Consider the following 19,727-nt stretch of genomic DNA (forward strand, 5'->3'; position numbering starts at 1 on the left):
TATCAAAATATTTATAAAGCCAAACACGTACAAAGTTGAAGAGCATTGAGGATCCAAAATTACAAAAAGGTGTGCCAAATACGGCTAAGGTAATCTATGCCTGGGATAAAAAAATCCTTAGTTTTTCGAAAAAATCAAAGTTTTGTCATAGGAAATTTATCAAAATGACCACATTATTGATATGCATGTCAACACCGACGTGTTGACTACTGGGCTGGTGATATCCTCGGGGACGAAACGTCCACCAGCAGTGGCATCGACCCAGTGGTGTTAATAGTTATCAAAGGTACCAGGATTATAATTTAGTACGCCGTGTTGAAGGCCGTACATTGACCTATAATGGTTTACTTTTATAAATTGTTATTTGGATGGAGAGTTGTCTCATTGGCATTCACACCACATCTTCCTATATCTATTATAAATTACTATTGAAGTTACGGTTAAACTCTATCAATTTAAAGCAATTTTTTGAAATTTCTTACTTGGGACAGTCATGATCATTTATATGAATACATTACCTGAGCTGTATTTAGCAAAACGTTTAGAAATTTTGGTCCTTGATGCTCTTTAATTTTTACTTTTTTTGGCCTATTTATGTTTGTGTTATTCGAGCGTCATTGGTGGGACGAAGCGCGAGTCTGGCGTGATTACAGAAGTTGGTCCTGGTATCTGTTTTGAGTTTATTTAACCATACAGTGGGGTAAAATTATTTTTTAGGATTAGATCAGAATCTTTACTCTTCCATAGGTGATTAATAAAGGAATCATGAGAGCAAAATAATATATATATATAGGCCAATGTGCTTGTTTTCGAGATATTAGCCATTGAAATTGTGGCGAAAAATGTCCTCTCTTGACTTTAATCATACATAGCTATATCATTGAAAAGTTTAAGTTTTATCCTTGTATCTGTGATGAGTTTTTTTATCATGTTTATGGCATCCAAAATATTCACATGTACGAACAAAATAATAAAATATATGTGTGTGACAGTCGTGTGGCAGACAATGTGTGGGTCTGTTGTGCTGTTTTCTGTGCTGTCATTGGTTGTTTTACGTGTTAGTTTTTATTATGAAGTTAGTCCGCACTTTGGTGTTGACATGAATATGAATTATATGGTAATTTTTATAAATTTACTGTTTGCCAAAGTGAGAATTTTAAAATACTTAAGAATTTCTAATCCCAGGCATACACAACCTTAACCGTTTAAGGCACACCTGTTTTGAAATTTGGGATAATCAATGCTCTTCAAATTTCTTACGATTTTTATCTGAGCCTCACTGATGAGTCTTTTGTAGATCGCGTCTGGTGTTTTAAATTATAAGACTTGTACATTTGATAAGCAATATCGTATCGAAATGTACTATTGTTTTTGTTTATTTGTATATTTTTCTGTCCTGAATTTGTTATTACAGTAGTCCTATCATGTAATGTTGTCATTATATTTTATATTGTCATAAAACGCGAGGTTTGGCTAGCAACAAAACAAGATTCAACCCACCACCTTGCCTTAAAATGTCCTGTACCAAGTCTTGAAAATCGCAGTTGTTATCTTATATTTCTTTTCTGAGTGTGTTGCATTGTCGTTTGTTTTTGTTGCACTTCAGTGTTTCTGTTGTTTCGTTGTTTCCCTCTTATAGTTGACATGTTTTCCTCAGTTCTAGTAAGTAACTCATATTTGTTTTCTTTCAATCGATTTATGAATTTCGAACAGCGGAATACTACAGTTGCCTTTAATTGGCAGTTTTTGCTGTTTTTCACAAAATATAAGAAGTGCGAATACGTAAGACAAAATTTAAAAATATAAATACTAATATCTAGCAGTCGTGTGTCTTTTGAATATCGGAAGGCTATTTTTTGGTTAAGGTTTATGTACCCTTCTGTAGCCATTTTTGTACGAATTTTTCAAACCTCAATTGCATCAAAACTACAGATATAATGAATAATAGAGATATGCCATTAAGTACATATTCAAAGGGGAAACTTGATGCAAAGCATTAATTTTTACTGTTCCATTGCATTTGATAGAAAAAGAGGACTTTGTGGCAAATAAATCAAGATTTTTATAGAAAATCCACAGCCTTCAATACAGAGATTTTTGTTATAAACTTTGAAACATAAATTACTCACTTGATTTTCCATGATGTGCTAGTGTTTATTTTTTACAAAAAGTTCTAAGCAACCTGTAAATTCCAAAACATCTCGTGCTGAGTCACTTAAGTCGAGCGCACATTAAAAGGTGTACTTGATTTTGGCCACATTTATATTTGTTTTAACCAATAACTACATTTATAAACTTGTTTTAAGGAAATTAATGCTAGCACTGCATGCAATAATCCTATATCTATCAGTCTTCGAATTGCCAAATATGAGAGTACAAGGATAAAGGCTGTGGATTTTCTATAAAAATCTTGATTTATTTGCCACAAAGTCCTCTTTTTCTATCAAATGCAATGGAACAGTAAAAAATAATGCTTTGCATCAAGTTTCCCCTTGGAATATGTACAAAATGGCCTATCTCTATTATTCATTATATCTGTAGTTTTGATACAATCGAAGTTTTAAAAGTTCGTACAAAAATGGCTACAGAAGGGTACATAAACCTTAATGAATAAATATAGTTTTTGATTTTCGATAAAATAAAAACAAGAACCCAACATCATCTTGCGTTGAATGTTCGTTGAATTATATCCAAATTGGATAAACACTAGAATTAAACAACCGAAGTAAGTTGCTATAATGACACAACAACTTTGCAGCAATTTGGAAATTTGAAAAAAATATACTACAGCAGAAAGGTTCGATTAAGGAAACTAATAAACACGATGATGAATCATAGTCAAATTAGTTTTCTCCGGGGTTTAAGTGATGTCGCCACAATCTATTAATATAAGGAATATATCTATAAATATATGTCAATAGAACTTGTCGATACAAAGGTCAACTATCCATTTTATGAATGTGTCGCATCGTTCTGAGTACATCGAAAGAACATTCAACACTACCAACAGTAAGTAAATAAAGTAAATAAGACATTAAGCATTTAATTGTAAGCAAGCTTAGTTTGCAATGAATTTGTAGAAATGCATTTTTGATAACTTCATTGGTATTCAATTAAGCGTTCTTCATATGACAGGAGCAAATTCCAAAATCAATTACTAATACGTAGAAAAATATTCAAAATAAATCAATTACTAAAATTCTAATCAAGCTATATATGTTACTGCTTTTAAATTTATGAAAAAAGATAAGAACTAAACACAAAGCTATGTATCTACTTTTCAATTGTAATCTATTAAAATCAATAGTGTTGTGTCTATAACCAAGGCCGAATATTTTGTGTCAAAAGAAATTTATTAATAGATGACATCTTTTTTAAAGTGTAAACAAGCATAACGTTGCTGCTAGGTTACGTTCAAATCCTTTTTACACTTATTTGATATTATTTAAATGTTTAATTGGGTGGTTATAATAGGCTATATATACTCCGTTAAAAAAGATTTTTTTAAATATGCACTCTGCGCGTAGGCCGGTATAGCGTTCTTCAGTTACTTTCGTTACCAAAAGCTTAATATTTCTCTAAATAATATTTAAACAGTTGCCATAGATGATAAAAGATAACCTTCTTAGTCATTTTGTTTAAGGAGTTGAACCTTAAAGTAATCACAACAACATATAATTTTAGTTGAAAAAAAACGAATATAATGTCTGTTTTACTCATCCAAATACCGAAGTATTGGGCATCCGGGGAATAGTACAGTCAGTTCTGCTAGGGAACATAACTGATTTTCTAAAAATTCGCTTTGGATAAAATGTTCAAATCTGCCTCCAGAGATAGTTAGCCATTTTTCCTTCAAATGTTTGGTTGTTAATTTTTTTCGACTTAATTACTGATGTATGCTTCAACTGTTATATTCGAGAGCCAATGATGATTCTTAATTAGGCGCATGCCCCACTGGCGTATTGAGTTATGAGGTTAGTATTTTAATGAATTTTACTAGCAATCGCATCAATAACAATGCAATTACGTATTATTCACTGGGGTGAAGCTGATGACCGTAACTGCATTCACGGTCATCCCAAGATGTCGGACGAAAAATAAGGTCAGTTTCTGTATTTTCTGTTAAAGTGTTTCTATATCATTTTCTTTGCAAATCATACATTAAAACGATGTAAATTTATAAAAGAATCACTCGGAAACCACTAATTTCTTCCGAGAAATATGCACGAAACGGGAAATTCGATTTGAAAAAATCATTAAGATGACCGTAAATCACAATCGAGATGACCGTAACAGAATCATAACAAGGTTGACCGTAATTGGTTTTAAGATGACCGTAATTTATAAATGATGACCGTAACTTTTAAAGGAAGACCTTCAATTCTAAGAAACATCCGTATCAATATAACTACCTTTTTGTATCAAATGATTTACCGTGTTGGTATAAACAGATTAATATGAGAGTATTATCATATAGGTAGAAGGAAATAAGACGTGCTTAAAATGCAAAGTTTACCATATTTATCTGTTTAACGGTAGAGGGTTTAATTTTTAAAATAAATTTGCAAAAAGACCTGCAAATGAACAGGTAGGGAAAACATACTCAAGCGCGATAAAATGACACCTTACAAGTACATGTATAATGAAAAAAAAATGCGGTGCACAGCCTGAAACTGCACGACAAAAAAGATTTTTATATCTCGGATCCCTTTCAATGACATATAATAAATACACATTTTTTAAATGCCAATGCACATTGATGTTATATCGTCTTCCATTTTGTCGTGTAAATAAAATAACAGAAAATATTTTTAAAATATCATACGACTAAACTAGTGAAGGTGAGATCCAGCAAAGTAGATCCTTAAAATAGTCTTGTACGAATAAAGTATCACAAGGCGGAACTTTGACAATTTGTATATATACAGAAATGTTATTCATACAGTCATGATTCTACTTCGTAAAAAATATCTCCCCATTACGCCAGGCAATTCATTTTTCACAATCGTATAAATAGAATCCATTGTAGGGATGACGCGCTGCCAATTTTGCTCTTGAAAACTGATAAATTTATCCACATAGCACCATTACGAACCTTATATGTCAGTTTTATTTTAAAAGACAAATGTATCTTCTAGCTAATGAGCATCAGTTAATGATTTCGTCTGCATTGATTCAACTTAAAAATATTGTCTGATCGGATGTCTGGTGGATTTTTCGAACATTATTAAGCATTTAAAAAAAATTCTAATTAAATATTCCGTAGAAGGGCAGATTAAAAGTTTTCAGTGGTTGAAGATTATAAACCCTTGTTATCACACACAAGAAAATCATTTTTTTTTCCGAAGATATGCATTTTCATCGTCAAAATTATAAGACTGTCGTCAATACTTTTAGAAAAATAGCTATTCGAACACACCTACTCTGTTTTTGTGATTCATTAGATAGGTATTTCACTTGCCCCATATATTTCATCTTTTCGCACTGTTATTTTTTAACGTTATAAAGTCAACATGTAGCTTTGATATATAGAAATGATAGAATCTTAAGCGAGATGCTATGTCAAATACTCTTGCTTTGTACGTTTTAAAGACAAAATATACACATCAAATATGCCCTTACATAAAAAGGTTCACTCGATTTTTTCTTTTCGATACAATCGTTACCTATTTTGGGGAATTATTTCTTGATTCACAGTGGCGGATCCAGAAATTTTCATAATTGGGGGCCACTGACTGACCTTAAAGGGGGCACGCTCTAGTCACATTTCAGTGATTCCCTATATAAGCAACCAATTTTTTTCCCAAAAAAGAGGGCGGGACCCCCTGCCCCCCCTTAATCCGCCTCTTATTCACATAATGGAAGGGCAGAGACGAAAATTTCTGAACTAAAAGATTGATATGTTCTCTGTCCGTGGCAAAAAAATAAAATCGAAGGTTATGCATTTTGACATCCAACTTATAGATACCCATGTCGTCGACTTGAAATCTTATTGTTTTGCATTATTATGTAATAGATAAATTGAAAAATTATGCAAATGGTGTTTTTAAAATAAAACACTTCGTAATTGAGAAGAAAATTGTCGTTTTATTTTTACTTTTAAAGACTTTTGTTACTATATCTTACATTACAGTAAACATTTATCGCCTTCTCGATAAACAAAGAGCTTCCGTAAATCGATTATTGTGTTCTCTTTCAAGAGTGTTTCCGCCTGCATATATCAAGACAAATTAAGATTTTAATCTGCTTCCTCTGGAACCATACACATAGGCTCGATTACCGAATATTCATATGTATTATTAATGTTTGTTATGCTCCATTTATTGGCATTATGTTTTTCTGATCTGTGCGTACGTTCGTCCGTTCGTCTGTGTGTTTGTCTGTTTGTCCATGCAGCTTCAAGTTGAAATCAACTTGAAACTTGGTACATATTTTCCCTATGGTATCACGGGCACTTGTCTCAGAAAAAAAATTCCTATATACGGTATAATAAGGTATATAGGATATTTTTCTGAGACAAGTGCCTGTGTATGGTATGATCTTTTAAATTCTAATGCTAAATTACAGTTTTATCCAATCTTCACAGTCCATTAAACATCGATAATGATAGTGTAGATGAGGCATCCGTGTACTAGGGACACATTCATGTTTCTTCAAATTTTCTTCGTATCGCTGTCAAGGCAATTTGTGTTAAAATTTTAACGTCGTTATCAATAAATATTTCATTGTTTACGAGAAATATGTAATTTACTATCATTGTCATAAATCCAAATACGGCCAATTATATTATAATTTAAAAAAAGAAATTGATGAAACATATTTTTATCCGCTAACCGATCGTCAAACTCAACAAAAAGCTTTGAATATAAATAGTCAAATACGGATATTTCTTCTATAAAAGTTAGGGTCGTCCTATATAAATTACAGTCAGTCTTTACAAATAACGGTCATCCTTTACAAGTTACGGTCATCTTTTTACCAATCACGGTCATCCTTGTTATATGTTACGGTCATCTTGAAAATATTTTGATTATGATTTACGGTCATCTTAACGATTTTTACAAATCGAATTTCCCGTTTCATGTTACTTCTCGGAAGTAATTAGTGGTCCGAGTGATTCTTTTATAAATTTACATCGTTTCAATGTATGATTTGTAAAGAAAATGATATAGAAACACTTTAACAGACAATACAGAAACTGACCTAATTTTTCGTCCGACATCTTGGGATGACCGTGAATGCGGTTACGGTCATCAGCTTTACCCAAGTGATTATTTAAAAGGTCAGGCAAAATTATTCTGCATTTTTTTGCAAAAATACTTAACTCCACGGACAATTCAAAAAGAATAATCCATATGTATTACTGTCAGTAGAATATCAAGGTATATATCATATACTACAAATATTTGGCAACGACTTTGTTTGTTTCAACTTGTAGGACTAGATGTTTTCCAGTGATATCGATCGATGTATCTGTTGTAGCCTTTTTGGTACTCTTTTGTAATTAAACATCTTTTATTATAATGTTTTGCATTAAAGACCTCGCTAATCAAAATTAATTTAATTTATATCCAGAAGTTATATGTTATGGCTTGGTTTCTCTTTAAATATATACTTAAAATATCATACACCATTTAGATAAATGATCAAATAAGGTTTTTAAAATGTGGCTTTCATTTAATCTGGGGGCGATTATAACTTCGTTATATGTTGTACCATAATATTGTAAGTACACATGGCTGTTAAACCTCAGTAGAGAATTGACATGCCGTTTCAAAATGGCATTTTTAATATATTACAGTTTGCTGGATATTGTTAAAACTGTCAAAAAAGAAAAAGTTCTATTTTGTCTTCGTCTTACAAAAGAAGGACAAAAGATACAAGAGGAACAGTCAAACGCACATTGAAAACTAAATTAAAAACTGCATAGCTAAAAAAATAAAAATAAAACAGACAGACAAAAAATAGTTCACAAGACACAACATAGAAAATTAAGGGCTAAGCAACACGAACCCCACCAAAAATGTGGGTGATCTCAGGTTCTCCGGAAGGGTAAACAAATCCTTCTCCACATGAAGCACCCGTCGTGTTGCTCGAGTTATTACAAATCCGGAAAGTTACCCCAATGAGCAGGCTGCAAACACATTTAACGGTTGATTGTTAGTTGTATGTCAAATAATGAATTCTTATCCAATAAGGAAAAAAAAGAAATTAACAAATGATTCAAAGGTAGTTCTACTTTTAGCCACATATCTTATTTTACAGCAAGTGAAATGAATCAGCTATGCAATATTTTGCGTGCTACAATCATCGTTCCGTTTTCTGCTGGTTTGATAAAGGAACGACGGAATGGAGGATTTTCGATACATGACGGCAGTATTGCAGGGATAGTTTTACTGACCACAGCTATGATCATCATATTTGAAACAATAGTTGTACTACCAGTGCATCAGTCTAGATTGTTGATGATAGGACTTGCAGGTCTGGCGTTGATCTGTCTAGTGATGTGCAGTGTTGCAGCTCGGTGCCGTTCTAATTGGGTCGAAATAAAAACTGTAAAACCTAGCGATCAAATGAAACTGAAGTTTCTGTGGTTGTTTTGTATCGGGAATATTATATATCAAGCAATGCAACTAGCTATGCATCTCGTTTGCAAGATATACGACTTCCAAGTCACACTATTTTGGGCGTTCACCTGGGCATTTCAGTTATTCCAAACCGTTTTCATTCACTATTTTTCTAGATATGAATTTGCCAATGTTTTGTGTTTGTATTACGGTTTATTGGTGTTATTTGTGACAAATATTTCAATGTGGTCACAACAAACTTTCTATACATACAGAATTAGTCATGATATAAATATTAGCTATCTCATCAATAGCACGGTCTCAAACTGTTTATACGATGATGGACTTTCTGAGGCAGTAGTATATTTGACTCCGTATCTGCAACCAGTATTACTAGAATACTCTCTTCTAAGTTTGATATTTCTTTCCGAAATGTGGCCAAAAAAGAAGGTTGAACTTGAAAAACTCAACATTTATCTTGCAAGAGATGCAGATGATGAAAATCACACATTATTGGTACAAAATGAAGACCTTGACAGTGAACAACATCCACTTCTGCCGCGCTGTAGTGTCTGGCATAAAAATTCAGTACGTGTCCTGGTAATAGGTTTATTGCATAACTTTTCATTTCTGCTATTACAATGTATTTACATTTATGGACCGCGGGAAAAAATGACAGATTACAGGACATATTCTAACATTCTCTTCTTTTGTGCTAACTTTGTTCGAACGCCACTTATAATCAAGTGTTTCTATGCATTGAACGGACAAATATGGCCAAAACAGGAAACTAATAGTGGGATGAGCCTAGATCAGTTTGTTATAATAACAAGTTCTTTTGCAACTTGTGGATATTATATTTCAGATTGTTACAGTGTTGTATATCCAAATTCAAAACCATTAGAAGTCCTGTTTCGAATCAATGCTGTCCTCCGTATTTTTGCAACACTATTTCAAACTTTATTCATTTTGCAAATGAAACACTACAAAAAGATAGGAAACCAAAAGCCTTTTTGTTCAGTTCAAAATACTTTTTTGTTTGTGTCCTTGGTAAATCTTGGAATATGGATGTCCTACACGTTTGTTAATCCCAGATACCGTTTGATACAATCTAGTTTTGTATTGGAAAGTTTTTGGTTTCCATTTGTAATTTTCTATCATTTTGAATGTTTCGTCGCATTTTACAAGTTTTTTCGAGCGTAAAGGAAATTTCGTATGAATTTTTAATGACAACAATCGTACATGAATTGAACATTTCATTGTCGTTATTATATTACCAAATTCTATGTTAATTATAAAATTGTATAAGCATTCGTTTCGTAGTTTTTCTTTACAGTTAAAAGGACACAATGCAATTAATCTGTAAATATAATACAAAGAGCATTACAATAAGTAAGGATGTCACATGAAATGTCATTATGACTTCGTATAACATATACGTTCTGGATTTTTATATTAATATTTTCAATTTCATTACGTTCCTACCAACAAAATGAGCACAAAGAAACTATAACTAGATGAATTTCAAGGGTTTGTCTATAGTAACATGCTTACTTCGTTTCATTGGTACTTGCGCTCGATAGTAACACTTTTTAACGTATAACCCTATTTTTATCGTCTTTTTACCTTAAAATTACGGAAATGATTGAAGCAGTTTAATTAAAATGACATTTTTTGGCACATATCGGTGATTTATTTTCTGCATTGATATCGATTTTTGGCTCAAATATGAAACTCTGAAAAATCACCTCTTTGTGGTTTTTATATTTTCGTTTTATTTGTGGGTTAATACCATTTTTTTGTTTTTCCTTTCTCGTTCTTGTTCTTTTATTTGTTCGCTTGTCTTATTTTGTCTATATATAAAAAAGAAGATGTGGTATGATTTCCAATGAGACAACTATCCACAAAAGATCAAAATGACACAAACATTAACATCTATAGGTCACCGTACGGCCTTTTTTGTTTGTTTGTCTTGATATTAGTTTGCTTCACTGTCTCAAATAGAGGTCATGTCTAAGGCATTTGAAATGTTCCGGTATTTGTAATAAATTGTAAATACACTTGTACATAACACAAACTAGTCATTATCATTATATTGTTACATTGTTGTTGATCATTATCTTTGGCTATATTTACATATCAGTGTGATCTTTTATAATATTAAAGTTCAGTTTTTTGCAATTAATTCAATAAGAAAACAAGATAGGGCAGTGCTTCTCACTTCCTCAAGCCTCAGTCATAATAACCTTCCAACATTCTCGAACTGAACAAAGAAATATCACAATGGATGCCGTATACGTTGCAGAAAATGCTTACCCTTCCGGAGCACCTGGTTTCACTCTTGGTTTTTAGTGGAGTTTCGTGTTGTTTCTTATTTATTATTTATAACTGTTGATGTAAATGTCATTTGGTTTTGTGAGTTTGTTTACTCCTTGGTTTTGATTGTTATTGTCTTCTATACAAAAGCAGTGATAAGAAAACAGACATTTAAGGACAGAAATTTAGTAGCAATTAAAATTTCATTATCTAAGAAATAGCTATAATAAAACATCTGTATCTTATAAATAATTACAGTTATAATATGCCATTTTACTAATGATCACTAGTAGTAGTGTTTATGTCTTTTCATAAATTAATATTTACCTTAACATGACACAGTTTAACTTGTTTTTCTTATGATTACAATCCGGAAGAAATAAAAAAAAGTGTGAGCTATCATATCATTTAAATAAATTGCTGACATCCATGTGTCTGTTAGTCTTTATCCATTGTTTGCTTGTCGCAGTTGGGATGAGACTATTTCTGTTTTATCAAAACTATTGGCTGATTTAAACTAGAGAAAAGATGACTTTATTGATAACTTCTATGTAAATCAGATGATACCTCCCACATCATCGGGGCTTACGCATCCTTAGATATAAGAAGCTTTAATCTAATACATCATCAAATAATTCTTCGTACCGCATGTAGTCTATGGTTACTAGAAGATATCTAAATTTCAAATCTTTAATTTAAATGATTTTTAACCGGATTTTTAAAGGACAAAATCTGTTATTTGTTTGGGAATGTAGAACAGGCGGTATGTGGGTGGATGTTCGTTTGCCTGCCAAGCAGTGTCCATTTATTAACATGAAAACGCTTTGTCGAAAACTAATAAATTTGAAGATATTGCTTCGAATAAATAAAGGTCAATTTCAATTTTGTGATTTTAGCTGTTCTCGTTCCTGAGTTGTAGAATTTTCAGTAGAATAAGTGATAAAGTAAATTTTTTTTATAATTTAGACCTATTTCCTTTTGAACATGAATTTTGTAACTACTAAGCATATTTGTAAATAGACTATGCATTATTTTATCTGTTTTATTAATGCAATAGTTTCTACCTTTTATCACCGTATCAAACATGTTGTAATTATCAACGTACATAACTTTATATTGGCGTGAAAGATTAATTTAAAATTTTTGAGTTTGTAACTCTTTATTTGATTCTGTGAACAACAGTGTAACCTAATGTTCAAACAGTTCAAGACAAATAACTTTGATTGAGAAAAGGCACACGATTATAAGCCTTGTACCTTGATATTGGCGTGACATCAAGACGTCACTAACAACTTAATAAAAAAAAAGCTGATTTACTGTTAAATATGAAGCACCAATATTTTATTGATATGTTGTGCACCAAAAACAAAAATACACGTGATGGAAGAAAAGGTTAATAATCAGAAAAAAATTGACAGATCTTTTCACTGCAAAGTAACAGAAATAAACAACTGTACCTAATTAAATAAACGACAGTTTTGCACATTGCACTTATTTTTTAAGAGTCATCGTGAGTAAAAATAAATAAAACCTTCCTGTTTCGATTAATGCACAAGGAAACAATATCGATAAGGATGACTGAAGATCAAACTACAAACAAAAATTCCCATGAATCACAATAAAACAGGCGAAGAATACTCATCGCTTAACGTACTTCCCTACAGTAATATTCATACAGATTATACAGAGCTAGGTTGAATAAAGTCGACACGAAAGGTAGGAACTTTAAAGTATCATATTTTCTTGATGCGTTATATTATACGAAGAATAAATTATAATTGTATTTCCTGTTTATTATAATGATAAGCATGATAAGTGTTTAATGCATGATCAAAGTGTCTAAACATGGTTTAATTAGAAAAGGAAGTGAAGATTAATGATCCGGTTCAATCCACTTACATTTACCATGGTGCTATTTTGGTAATGATAAAGAACGCTATTAAACTGTATATAACTATACATGGCTGCCAAATGAGCTTGTCTGAAAAAAATAGGGACGAAAGATACCAGAGGGACAGTCCAACTCATTAGTCGAAAATAAACTGACAACGCCATGGCTAAAAAATAAAAAGACAAACAGACAAATAATAATTTGGATGGAGAGTTGTCTCTTTGGCACTAACTCCACATCTTCCTATATCTAAATAATAGTACAGAAGACACAACATAGAAAACTAAAGATTAAGCAACACGAATCCTACCAAAAATGGGGGTGATTCCGGTTGCTCCGGAAGAGTAAGCAGATACTGCTCCACATGTACCACCCGTCGTGTTGTTCATTTTATTACAAATCCGATAAATAGTATATTTCGGAAGGTCACATAAAAAGTAAAAAGGGAACATAAGGAAAATATCAGATATCATCTGTGAAATGGTTATTCCATAACGGTCAACCAACTCTTGATGTCGTTACGAAGAGATTATTTAAACGTCACCATTTGGAACTCTTGGTTTAATAGCTTTCTTGTGAGCAACAATCCTTTATCAAGGAAATCATGATAGGAAACACAAGCCCCGGAATATCAATTGGGAGATATATACTCCGTATGCAGGCGCTGCTGGAATGTTAGTTTAAACATATTTTATTGTCCAAAAACATTGACAATAGGATTAGACACAAGTTTTGCAACTCAGAACGTCTTCTCCATTACATACAAATAATAAATAACCGAACAAAAATGAAATACATAATAATAACATCTTAAACAATATTAATATGAAGACATGAAACTAACGAGAATTTAAACGACATGACTCATCTATTTCTAAAAGTCGAGTTGACCGTAAATTTGTATGATAGACCTACCTGGTAGGTTGTATTAATCTTGGAATAAATATTCCCTCAAAAGGTAAGTGTTTACTGTATTTTAAACAAATAAGTTAAATTGTTGTTGTCAACTGATGAATTATATACTAAAATCAAATTGATGATCCATGTCTTAGGAAAAAATGAACAATTTCATTCGAAGTCAACAAAAAGTAATAACATTGTTATTGGTATATATTTAACCATAATGTCTATAAACTATGAAAAGCTATTGGTCTCTTTAATATAATTCTGCACTTTTATAAAAATTAGCCTGTTTATGTTAAAAGTAAACAAAGCATTGCCGTACATTAAATTTTCAAAGTCGATAGGTATATTTTCTTTTCTAAGTTCAAAAAATAAGGTATTCCTTTGCACTGTATAATTTTTACACGAGAGGAAATAATGTTGGGCATTTTCGTATAAATAACCACATTGACACATTGCGTTAGTTTTAATATTAGCGTGATACAGATCCATGTTCAGGGCACTGCATTTGTTCCTTAATCTTGCGTGTAAAACATTTAAATATCTATCGCCAATATTGAAATATGTAGGGGGTGATTTGTTTTTATAATATTTCTGTTTAATTTTCAATTTAAACATATTTAAAGAAAGTTCATTTCTAACACTTAAATCAAGCGAATTCCACAGTTTGATACTAGATGGAATAAATGATTCCTGATAAAGAGACAGTCTGCTAGAGGTTTGGTATATATTTTGACTGCTTCGTAGATTGTAATTGTTTGTTTCTGCAACTGTAGGGGGTATTAAATCTAATAAATATTCTGGGGCATCCTCTTTCATAATTTTGTAAAATAAAGTTAATTTCTTAACTTCCCGTCTAATCCTTAATGTTTCCCATCCCGTCTCTAAATAAAGTGATTGAGTGCTAGCATAGCCTGTTAGACCAGTGACAATACGTGCTGCTTCCAGTTGTAATTTTTCTAATCTTTCAGAATTCAACTGTCCGCAATTATCCCAAACTTCAGAAGAATATTCTAGAACAGGCCTTATAAAAGTTAAATATATTTTTTCTAAATATTCCCTTTTTAGTCGGAATTTCAAACGTCGAAGAACATTTAATTGTTTTGATACCTTTTCTATTAAAGAATCGACATGCTTGGCCCACTTACAATCACTGCTAAAAAATATGCCTAAATGTTTATGACTAGTAACTGTATCTACCTGAACTCCGCCAAAATTAAAAATCAAGTTATTTTTTAGGAATGTTGATATGGAAAGTAACATTTATTCTCAATATTCAATATTCACCATTTCAGAAACTTAAACCTTCCGGATATAAAAGCATACACCAAAAGAATCCGATTGGTGAGCAAAAAAAGATATAAAAAAATAAAATAACAAAAATACAAAACTCCGAGGAAAATTCAAAAACGGAGAGTTCATAATCAAATGGCAAAATCAAAAGCTTAAACACAGCAAACGAATGGATATCAACTGTCATATTCCTGGATTGATACAGGCTGTTTGTATATAGAAAATAGGGGATTAAACCCGGTTTTATAGCTAGCTAAATCTCTGACTTGTATAGCAGTCACATAACGTTCCTTTATATTGACAACGATGTGTGAACAAAACAAACACGGGACATAATTCCAATCACGTCACGTTCCTCATTTTGGTTTATAAAACAATACATGTTAAAACTATTAAAATTCATTTTGTATCTAAATCAGTTAATTTTAACTATACGTTGTCTAACACATTAGTTTAATTTGAAATTATTTCGAATTATTTCACAACCTGTCAATGCCATGGCCATAATAAGATAATAGATACATTGATGTTGTGAAACGCATATTTTGATTATTTTACTCAAAACGATGCATATATGTTAATGAAAGAAAAGAGCAGGAAGTTTTTCTTGTAAGAATATTGCATTTTGATTAGTGTTATCAGGTAAGAATGGTTGGTATTCTTGATAAATACCAAATGACTGATATCCGCTCATTTGAACATATCTGATTACTGTCCTATAATTTTTTTAAACTACTGTGACTATCTATTTCAGGGGGAAATGATTTGAAATATTGACACCGTTCAATGGTCATCTCGAAACTAAATAATCGTTTAATAAGATAAACTTCCATATTACGACGACAGCATCAAACATGAGACAAAAATTGAAGAAAATCCTGCATGCTGCATTTATAATGCCATGGACAACTGGTTTAATTAAAGAATATCGTAACGGTGGTTTTTCAAAACATGACGGCAGCATTGCTGGAGTAGTTATTTTGACAACAATAATCATCATGATATTCGAACTTATGGTTTTCTTCCCTAAAACGACTTCTCGAATAGTCATGACTGTTTTGTTGATCATCGCAATATTCACATTGATATCCATGAGCCTTTCAGCTTGTAAGAATACACACTGGACAGTACCAAGAATGTCAAAAGGCAGTCACAGTTTGAAATTGAAATTCCTTTGGCTATTTTGTGTAGCCAATATTACCTTTGAAGTAGTGAAATTTGCAATTTATAGCAAATGTGACCAACTTCCAGATGTTCTACTGTTTTATATTTCAACTTGGATATTTCAAATTTTGCAAACATTCTTCCTTCATTACTTTTCCAAATTCACATTCAATAATATACTGTGCCTCTATTATGGATTTCTTGTTCTGGTTGTTACAAATTTTTCACTGTGGACACATCGAACTATGTTTACATATTATGAAGCCAAATCATTTTTAAACATCAGTGACATCAGTGGAAATGTATGTAATGATACAAAATCTTTTGTTCCGATGGAGAAGTTTAAACCATTTTTAGATCCAGTGTCTTTAGAGTATTGTCTTTTGTGTGTAATACTTCTATCTGAGATGTGGCCGAGAGCAAAGTATCCCGAACATCAAAGTCGACAACTACAAGAGTCCTCTTCAAAGGAAGAAACAGAAGAACATCAGTGGTTATTGCGTTGCAATAGCAATGTTCCGACTAGAACAGTTTGGAATAGAAAATCAATTATAGTTTTGTTTATTGGTGTCTTGTATATGATTGTATTTCTTGTTATACAGACATTATTTCTTAACATTGATCAACTGAGAAAAAATTACTTGCACGTAGCGTTCGTATTTTATGTTTGTGGAAATTTCATTCGGATACCGCTTACCATAAAGTGTTTTTACGCATTTTCTGCACAACTCCGTCCTAAATCAAATGTTCAAACGGTCACGGATATGAAACATGTAATTATCGTAGTTAGTTCAATGGCTACATGTGGATATATTATAGCAGAATGTGTAGAGAATCTACGCCACGGTGAAGTGAAAATCATACTTAATGCCATTTTCCGTTATGCAAACGTCCTTTATTTTGCAAATGAAACAGTACAAACGAGTAGACAGAACAAACACTATAACGTCTATACAAAATACATTTTTATTCATGTGCTGCATAAACTTCAGTTTTTGGTTTTCATACACCTTTATATCACCGCAGTATACTGTCAGATTGCATAGACACTTCTTTGGAATTACCAGCTGGCTAAAAATTAAACATTTCTGGTTCCCTTTTATTATATTTTACCACTTCGAGTGTTTTATCTCATTTTATGACTTCTTTAGGACATGACATTGTTGATTTGGAAATCTGACTATTGATGATAAGCTTCGTCAGATTGATCTTAAAAGTTAAAGTTTTACATGTATGTCTTCATATTTTATAATTCGTTCTCAAATTCTGTTATATCAACCCGTTTCACTCTTTTCCTGTTGGAAATATAGAATATTAAATGTTAAAACATTTACAGTTAATCAAATGAAACTGAAGTATCCCTACATGACCTATACTTTACCGTTGTTATCTATATTGTACATTTGACTTCTATATATTTGCAGAAAAAAAAATTAAAAATTCATTTTTATAAATTTATATTTTTTTCCTTGATGTATGTTAACATATAATATATACGAACTCTATTACAGTGACTTGCCTATAGGTGTTACTGTAAAAGTTTACCTATAGCTCAACCTGTTTTTAAAATTGTCAACACAATAGGGACATTTAAATTGACCAGTTGGTATTGTTAGATTTAAATCTACCTTGATGCTACCTGTAAAAAAATTTACTCACCAAACCCAAAGTTTCAGCATGCTTTTTTCCTGAACTTTTTCTTACCTAGGATTATTCTATTGAGAGATTTTTATTTTACTGTTATTCAAAATATTAGGAGTGATCAAGCCAAACAAGAATGACTATATCATATATGATATTTCCTTGCAGTTGGTTTAAAATTGCATGGACTTAAATGCACTACATTTCATCTTAATGTTTGTATAGCCACTACTAGCAGTGTCTATACCCTAAATAATCCAGTCGTAATATTTCACTCATTTTATGAAACATCAAAATCATATTTGAATAAACAATTTTATTTACTTTTTAACACTAATATTTGACATCTCATCCAGAATTCCAAAGATTTTAAATAATTCCCAATTTCATTCATTTTTCACTACTTCACTAGATTTTTTTCTAAATCCATAGTATAAATTCTGATTAACTTCCCATGATATACAACCTAATTTAACAGGTGCAGAATCTTGATATTTTGTTATCAATTCCATTACTATATTCCAAATAGATGTCCTCACTTTACAAATATTTTGTAATATTGTATTTATATTTTTACTATATATCACTTGATTTTACTATATCCACAGTAAACATTTTATTTCTTTTCCTATGATAAATTTCCAAATCAAACAATATTTGATCCAGAATTTTATAATTACTGTTTCCAATTCATATGAATCACTTAAAACATTTCCTCACGTTAGGAATATTATATTTTACTTTCATTTTTCACTTTATCACTAGATTAGACTATATCCACTGCATTAATTCAACATTTTATTTCATTTCAAAGATCCCATTTAAATGTTTGTAAGTTTGTAATAGATCCCAAAACTAATAATGAATGTTTTTAAAATCACGTTTAAAGTCACAGAAACATGTTGGATGAACTCGCACTATATCTCTTACTTGAATTCCAGTTTTGAATTTGTTTAATCTTTAACAACTAAATCCCATTTATGAAAATTTGAATTTCCTTGATTGAACACAGCATTTTATGCACAAAAGTCCCACTGATATTATAATAGATTTCAAAGAAAATACACAGCAAGGTATACTCCAAAATTATTTTCGAATTTTACATGTACAACATCATATGTAAGCCCCACAGAACAGTTTGAATGAATTATTTCCTCCTTGATGTCCTTCATGACAATAACATCTTGAAAAAAACACATCACATTTTAAGAAGCAAAATTGCCATAAAAAATCTAAGTAATGAATTCAAATGAAATAAATCCAATATTGTATGCACAATGACACCAAAAGACTTCAAACATTGCAAATAATAATCCAAAATGAGAATCTTGAAGGGTCATGTGAAGAAATGAACAACATATCCCTCTGAAAATTTAAACTGTAAACACCTGAACAGCTATTTCTTGTTTCACTGGCAGCTGGACAATACTATGTATAAGGGTTAGAATTTTAAAGAAGCATTTAGTGTGTAAATAAAGTTTAAATTTTCAAACATAGTAATACATATTTAATTTAATCTTTTACTGATTTAGAATTTTAGGTAAAAATTTGATAAATCATAAATGTCATGGATTTAAAACAATAAAAACCAAAAACTATTTTCTTCCCTATCAATTTTTAATAGAATAATCCTAGGTAAGAAAAAGTTCTGGAAAAAAGCATGCTGAAACTTTGGGTTAGGTGAATAAAAATCTTTACAGGTAGCATCAAGGTAGATTTAAATCTAACAATACCAACTGGTCAATTTAAATGTCCCTTTTGTGTTGACAATTTTAAAAACTGGTTGAGCTATAGGTAAACTTTTACAGTAACACCTACAGGCAAGTCACTGTAATTTCATAATTTTTGGTCAATAATTAAAAACGTTTCCCATTAGGTCTCTATGTTAATTTTATTTTTTGAAGTGTTGATTACCTGATGGAGTAAGTATACGAAGTGCTTCAAAACAAAAC

The 19,727-nt window shown here is 31.3% G+C and overlaps 2 protein-coding genes across 2 annotated transcripts; both read left to right on the plus strand.

Annotated features, from left to right (window-relative positions):
* Window positions 1–2,938: 2,938 nt before the first annotated feature.
* LOC134725399 (uncharacterized) lies at window positions 2,939–10,334 on the plus strand. Its single transcript, XM_063589201.1, has 2 exons — window positions 2,939–3,009; window positions 8,266–10,334. The coding sequence occupies exons 1-2, from the start codon at window positions 2,955–2,957 to the stop codon at window positions 9,768–9,770; spliced, it is 1,560 nt and encodes a 519-aa protein (XP_063445271.1). The 5' UTR covers window positions 2,939–2,954; the 3' UTR covers window positions 9,771–10,334.
* Window positions 10,335–12,446: 2,112 nt separating this feature from the next.
* On the plus strand, window positions 12,447–17,180 carry LOC134726548 (uncharacterized). The gene is made up of 2 exons (XM_063590953.1): window positions 12,447–12,599; window positions 15,725–17,180. Exon 2 carries the CDS (start codon window positions 15,825–15,827, stop codon window positions 17,178–17,180), a length of 1,356 nt encoding a protein of 451 aa, XP_063447023.1. The 5' UTR covers window positions 12,447–12,599; window positions 15,725–15,824.
* The last annotated feature ends 2,547 nt before the right edge of the window (window positions 17,181–19,727 follow it).

This window comes from Mytilus trossulus, chromosome 7 (assembly GCF_036588685.1).
Source record: "Mytilus trossulus isolate FHL-02 chromosome 7, PNRI_Mtr1.1.1.hap1, whole genome shotgun sequence".
Classification (NCBI taxonomy): Eukaryota; Metazoa; Mollusca; class Bivalvia; order Mytilida; family Mytilidae; genus Mytilus; species Mytilus trossulus.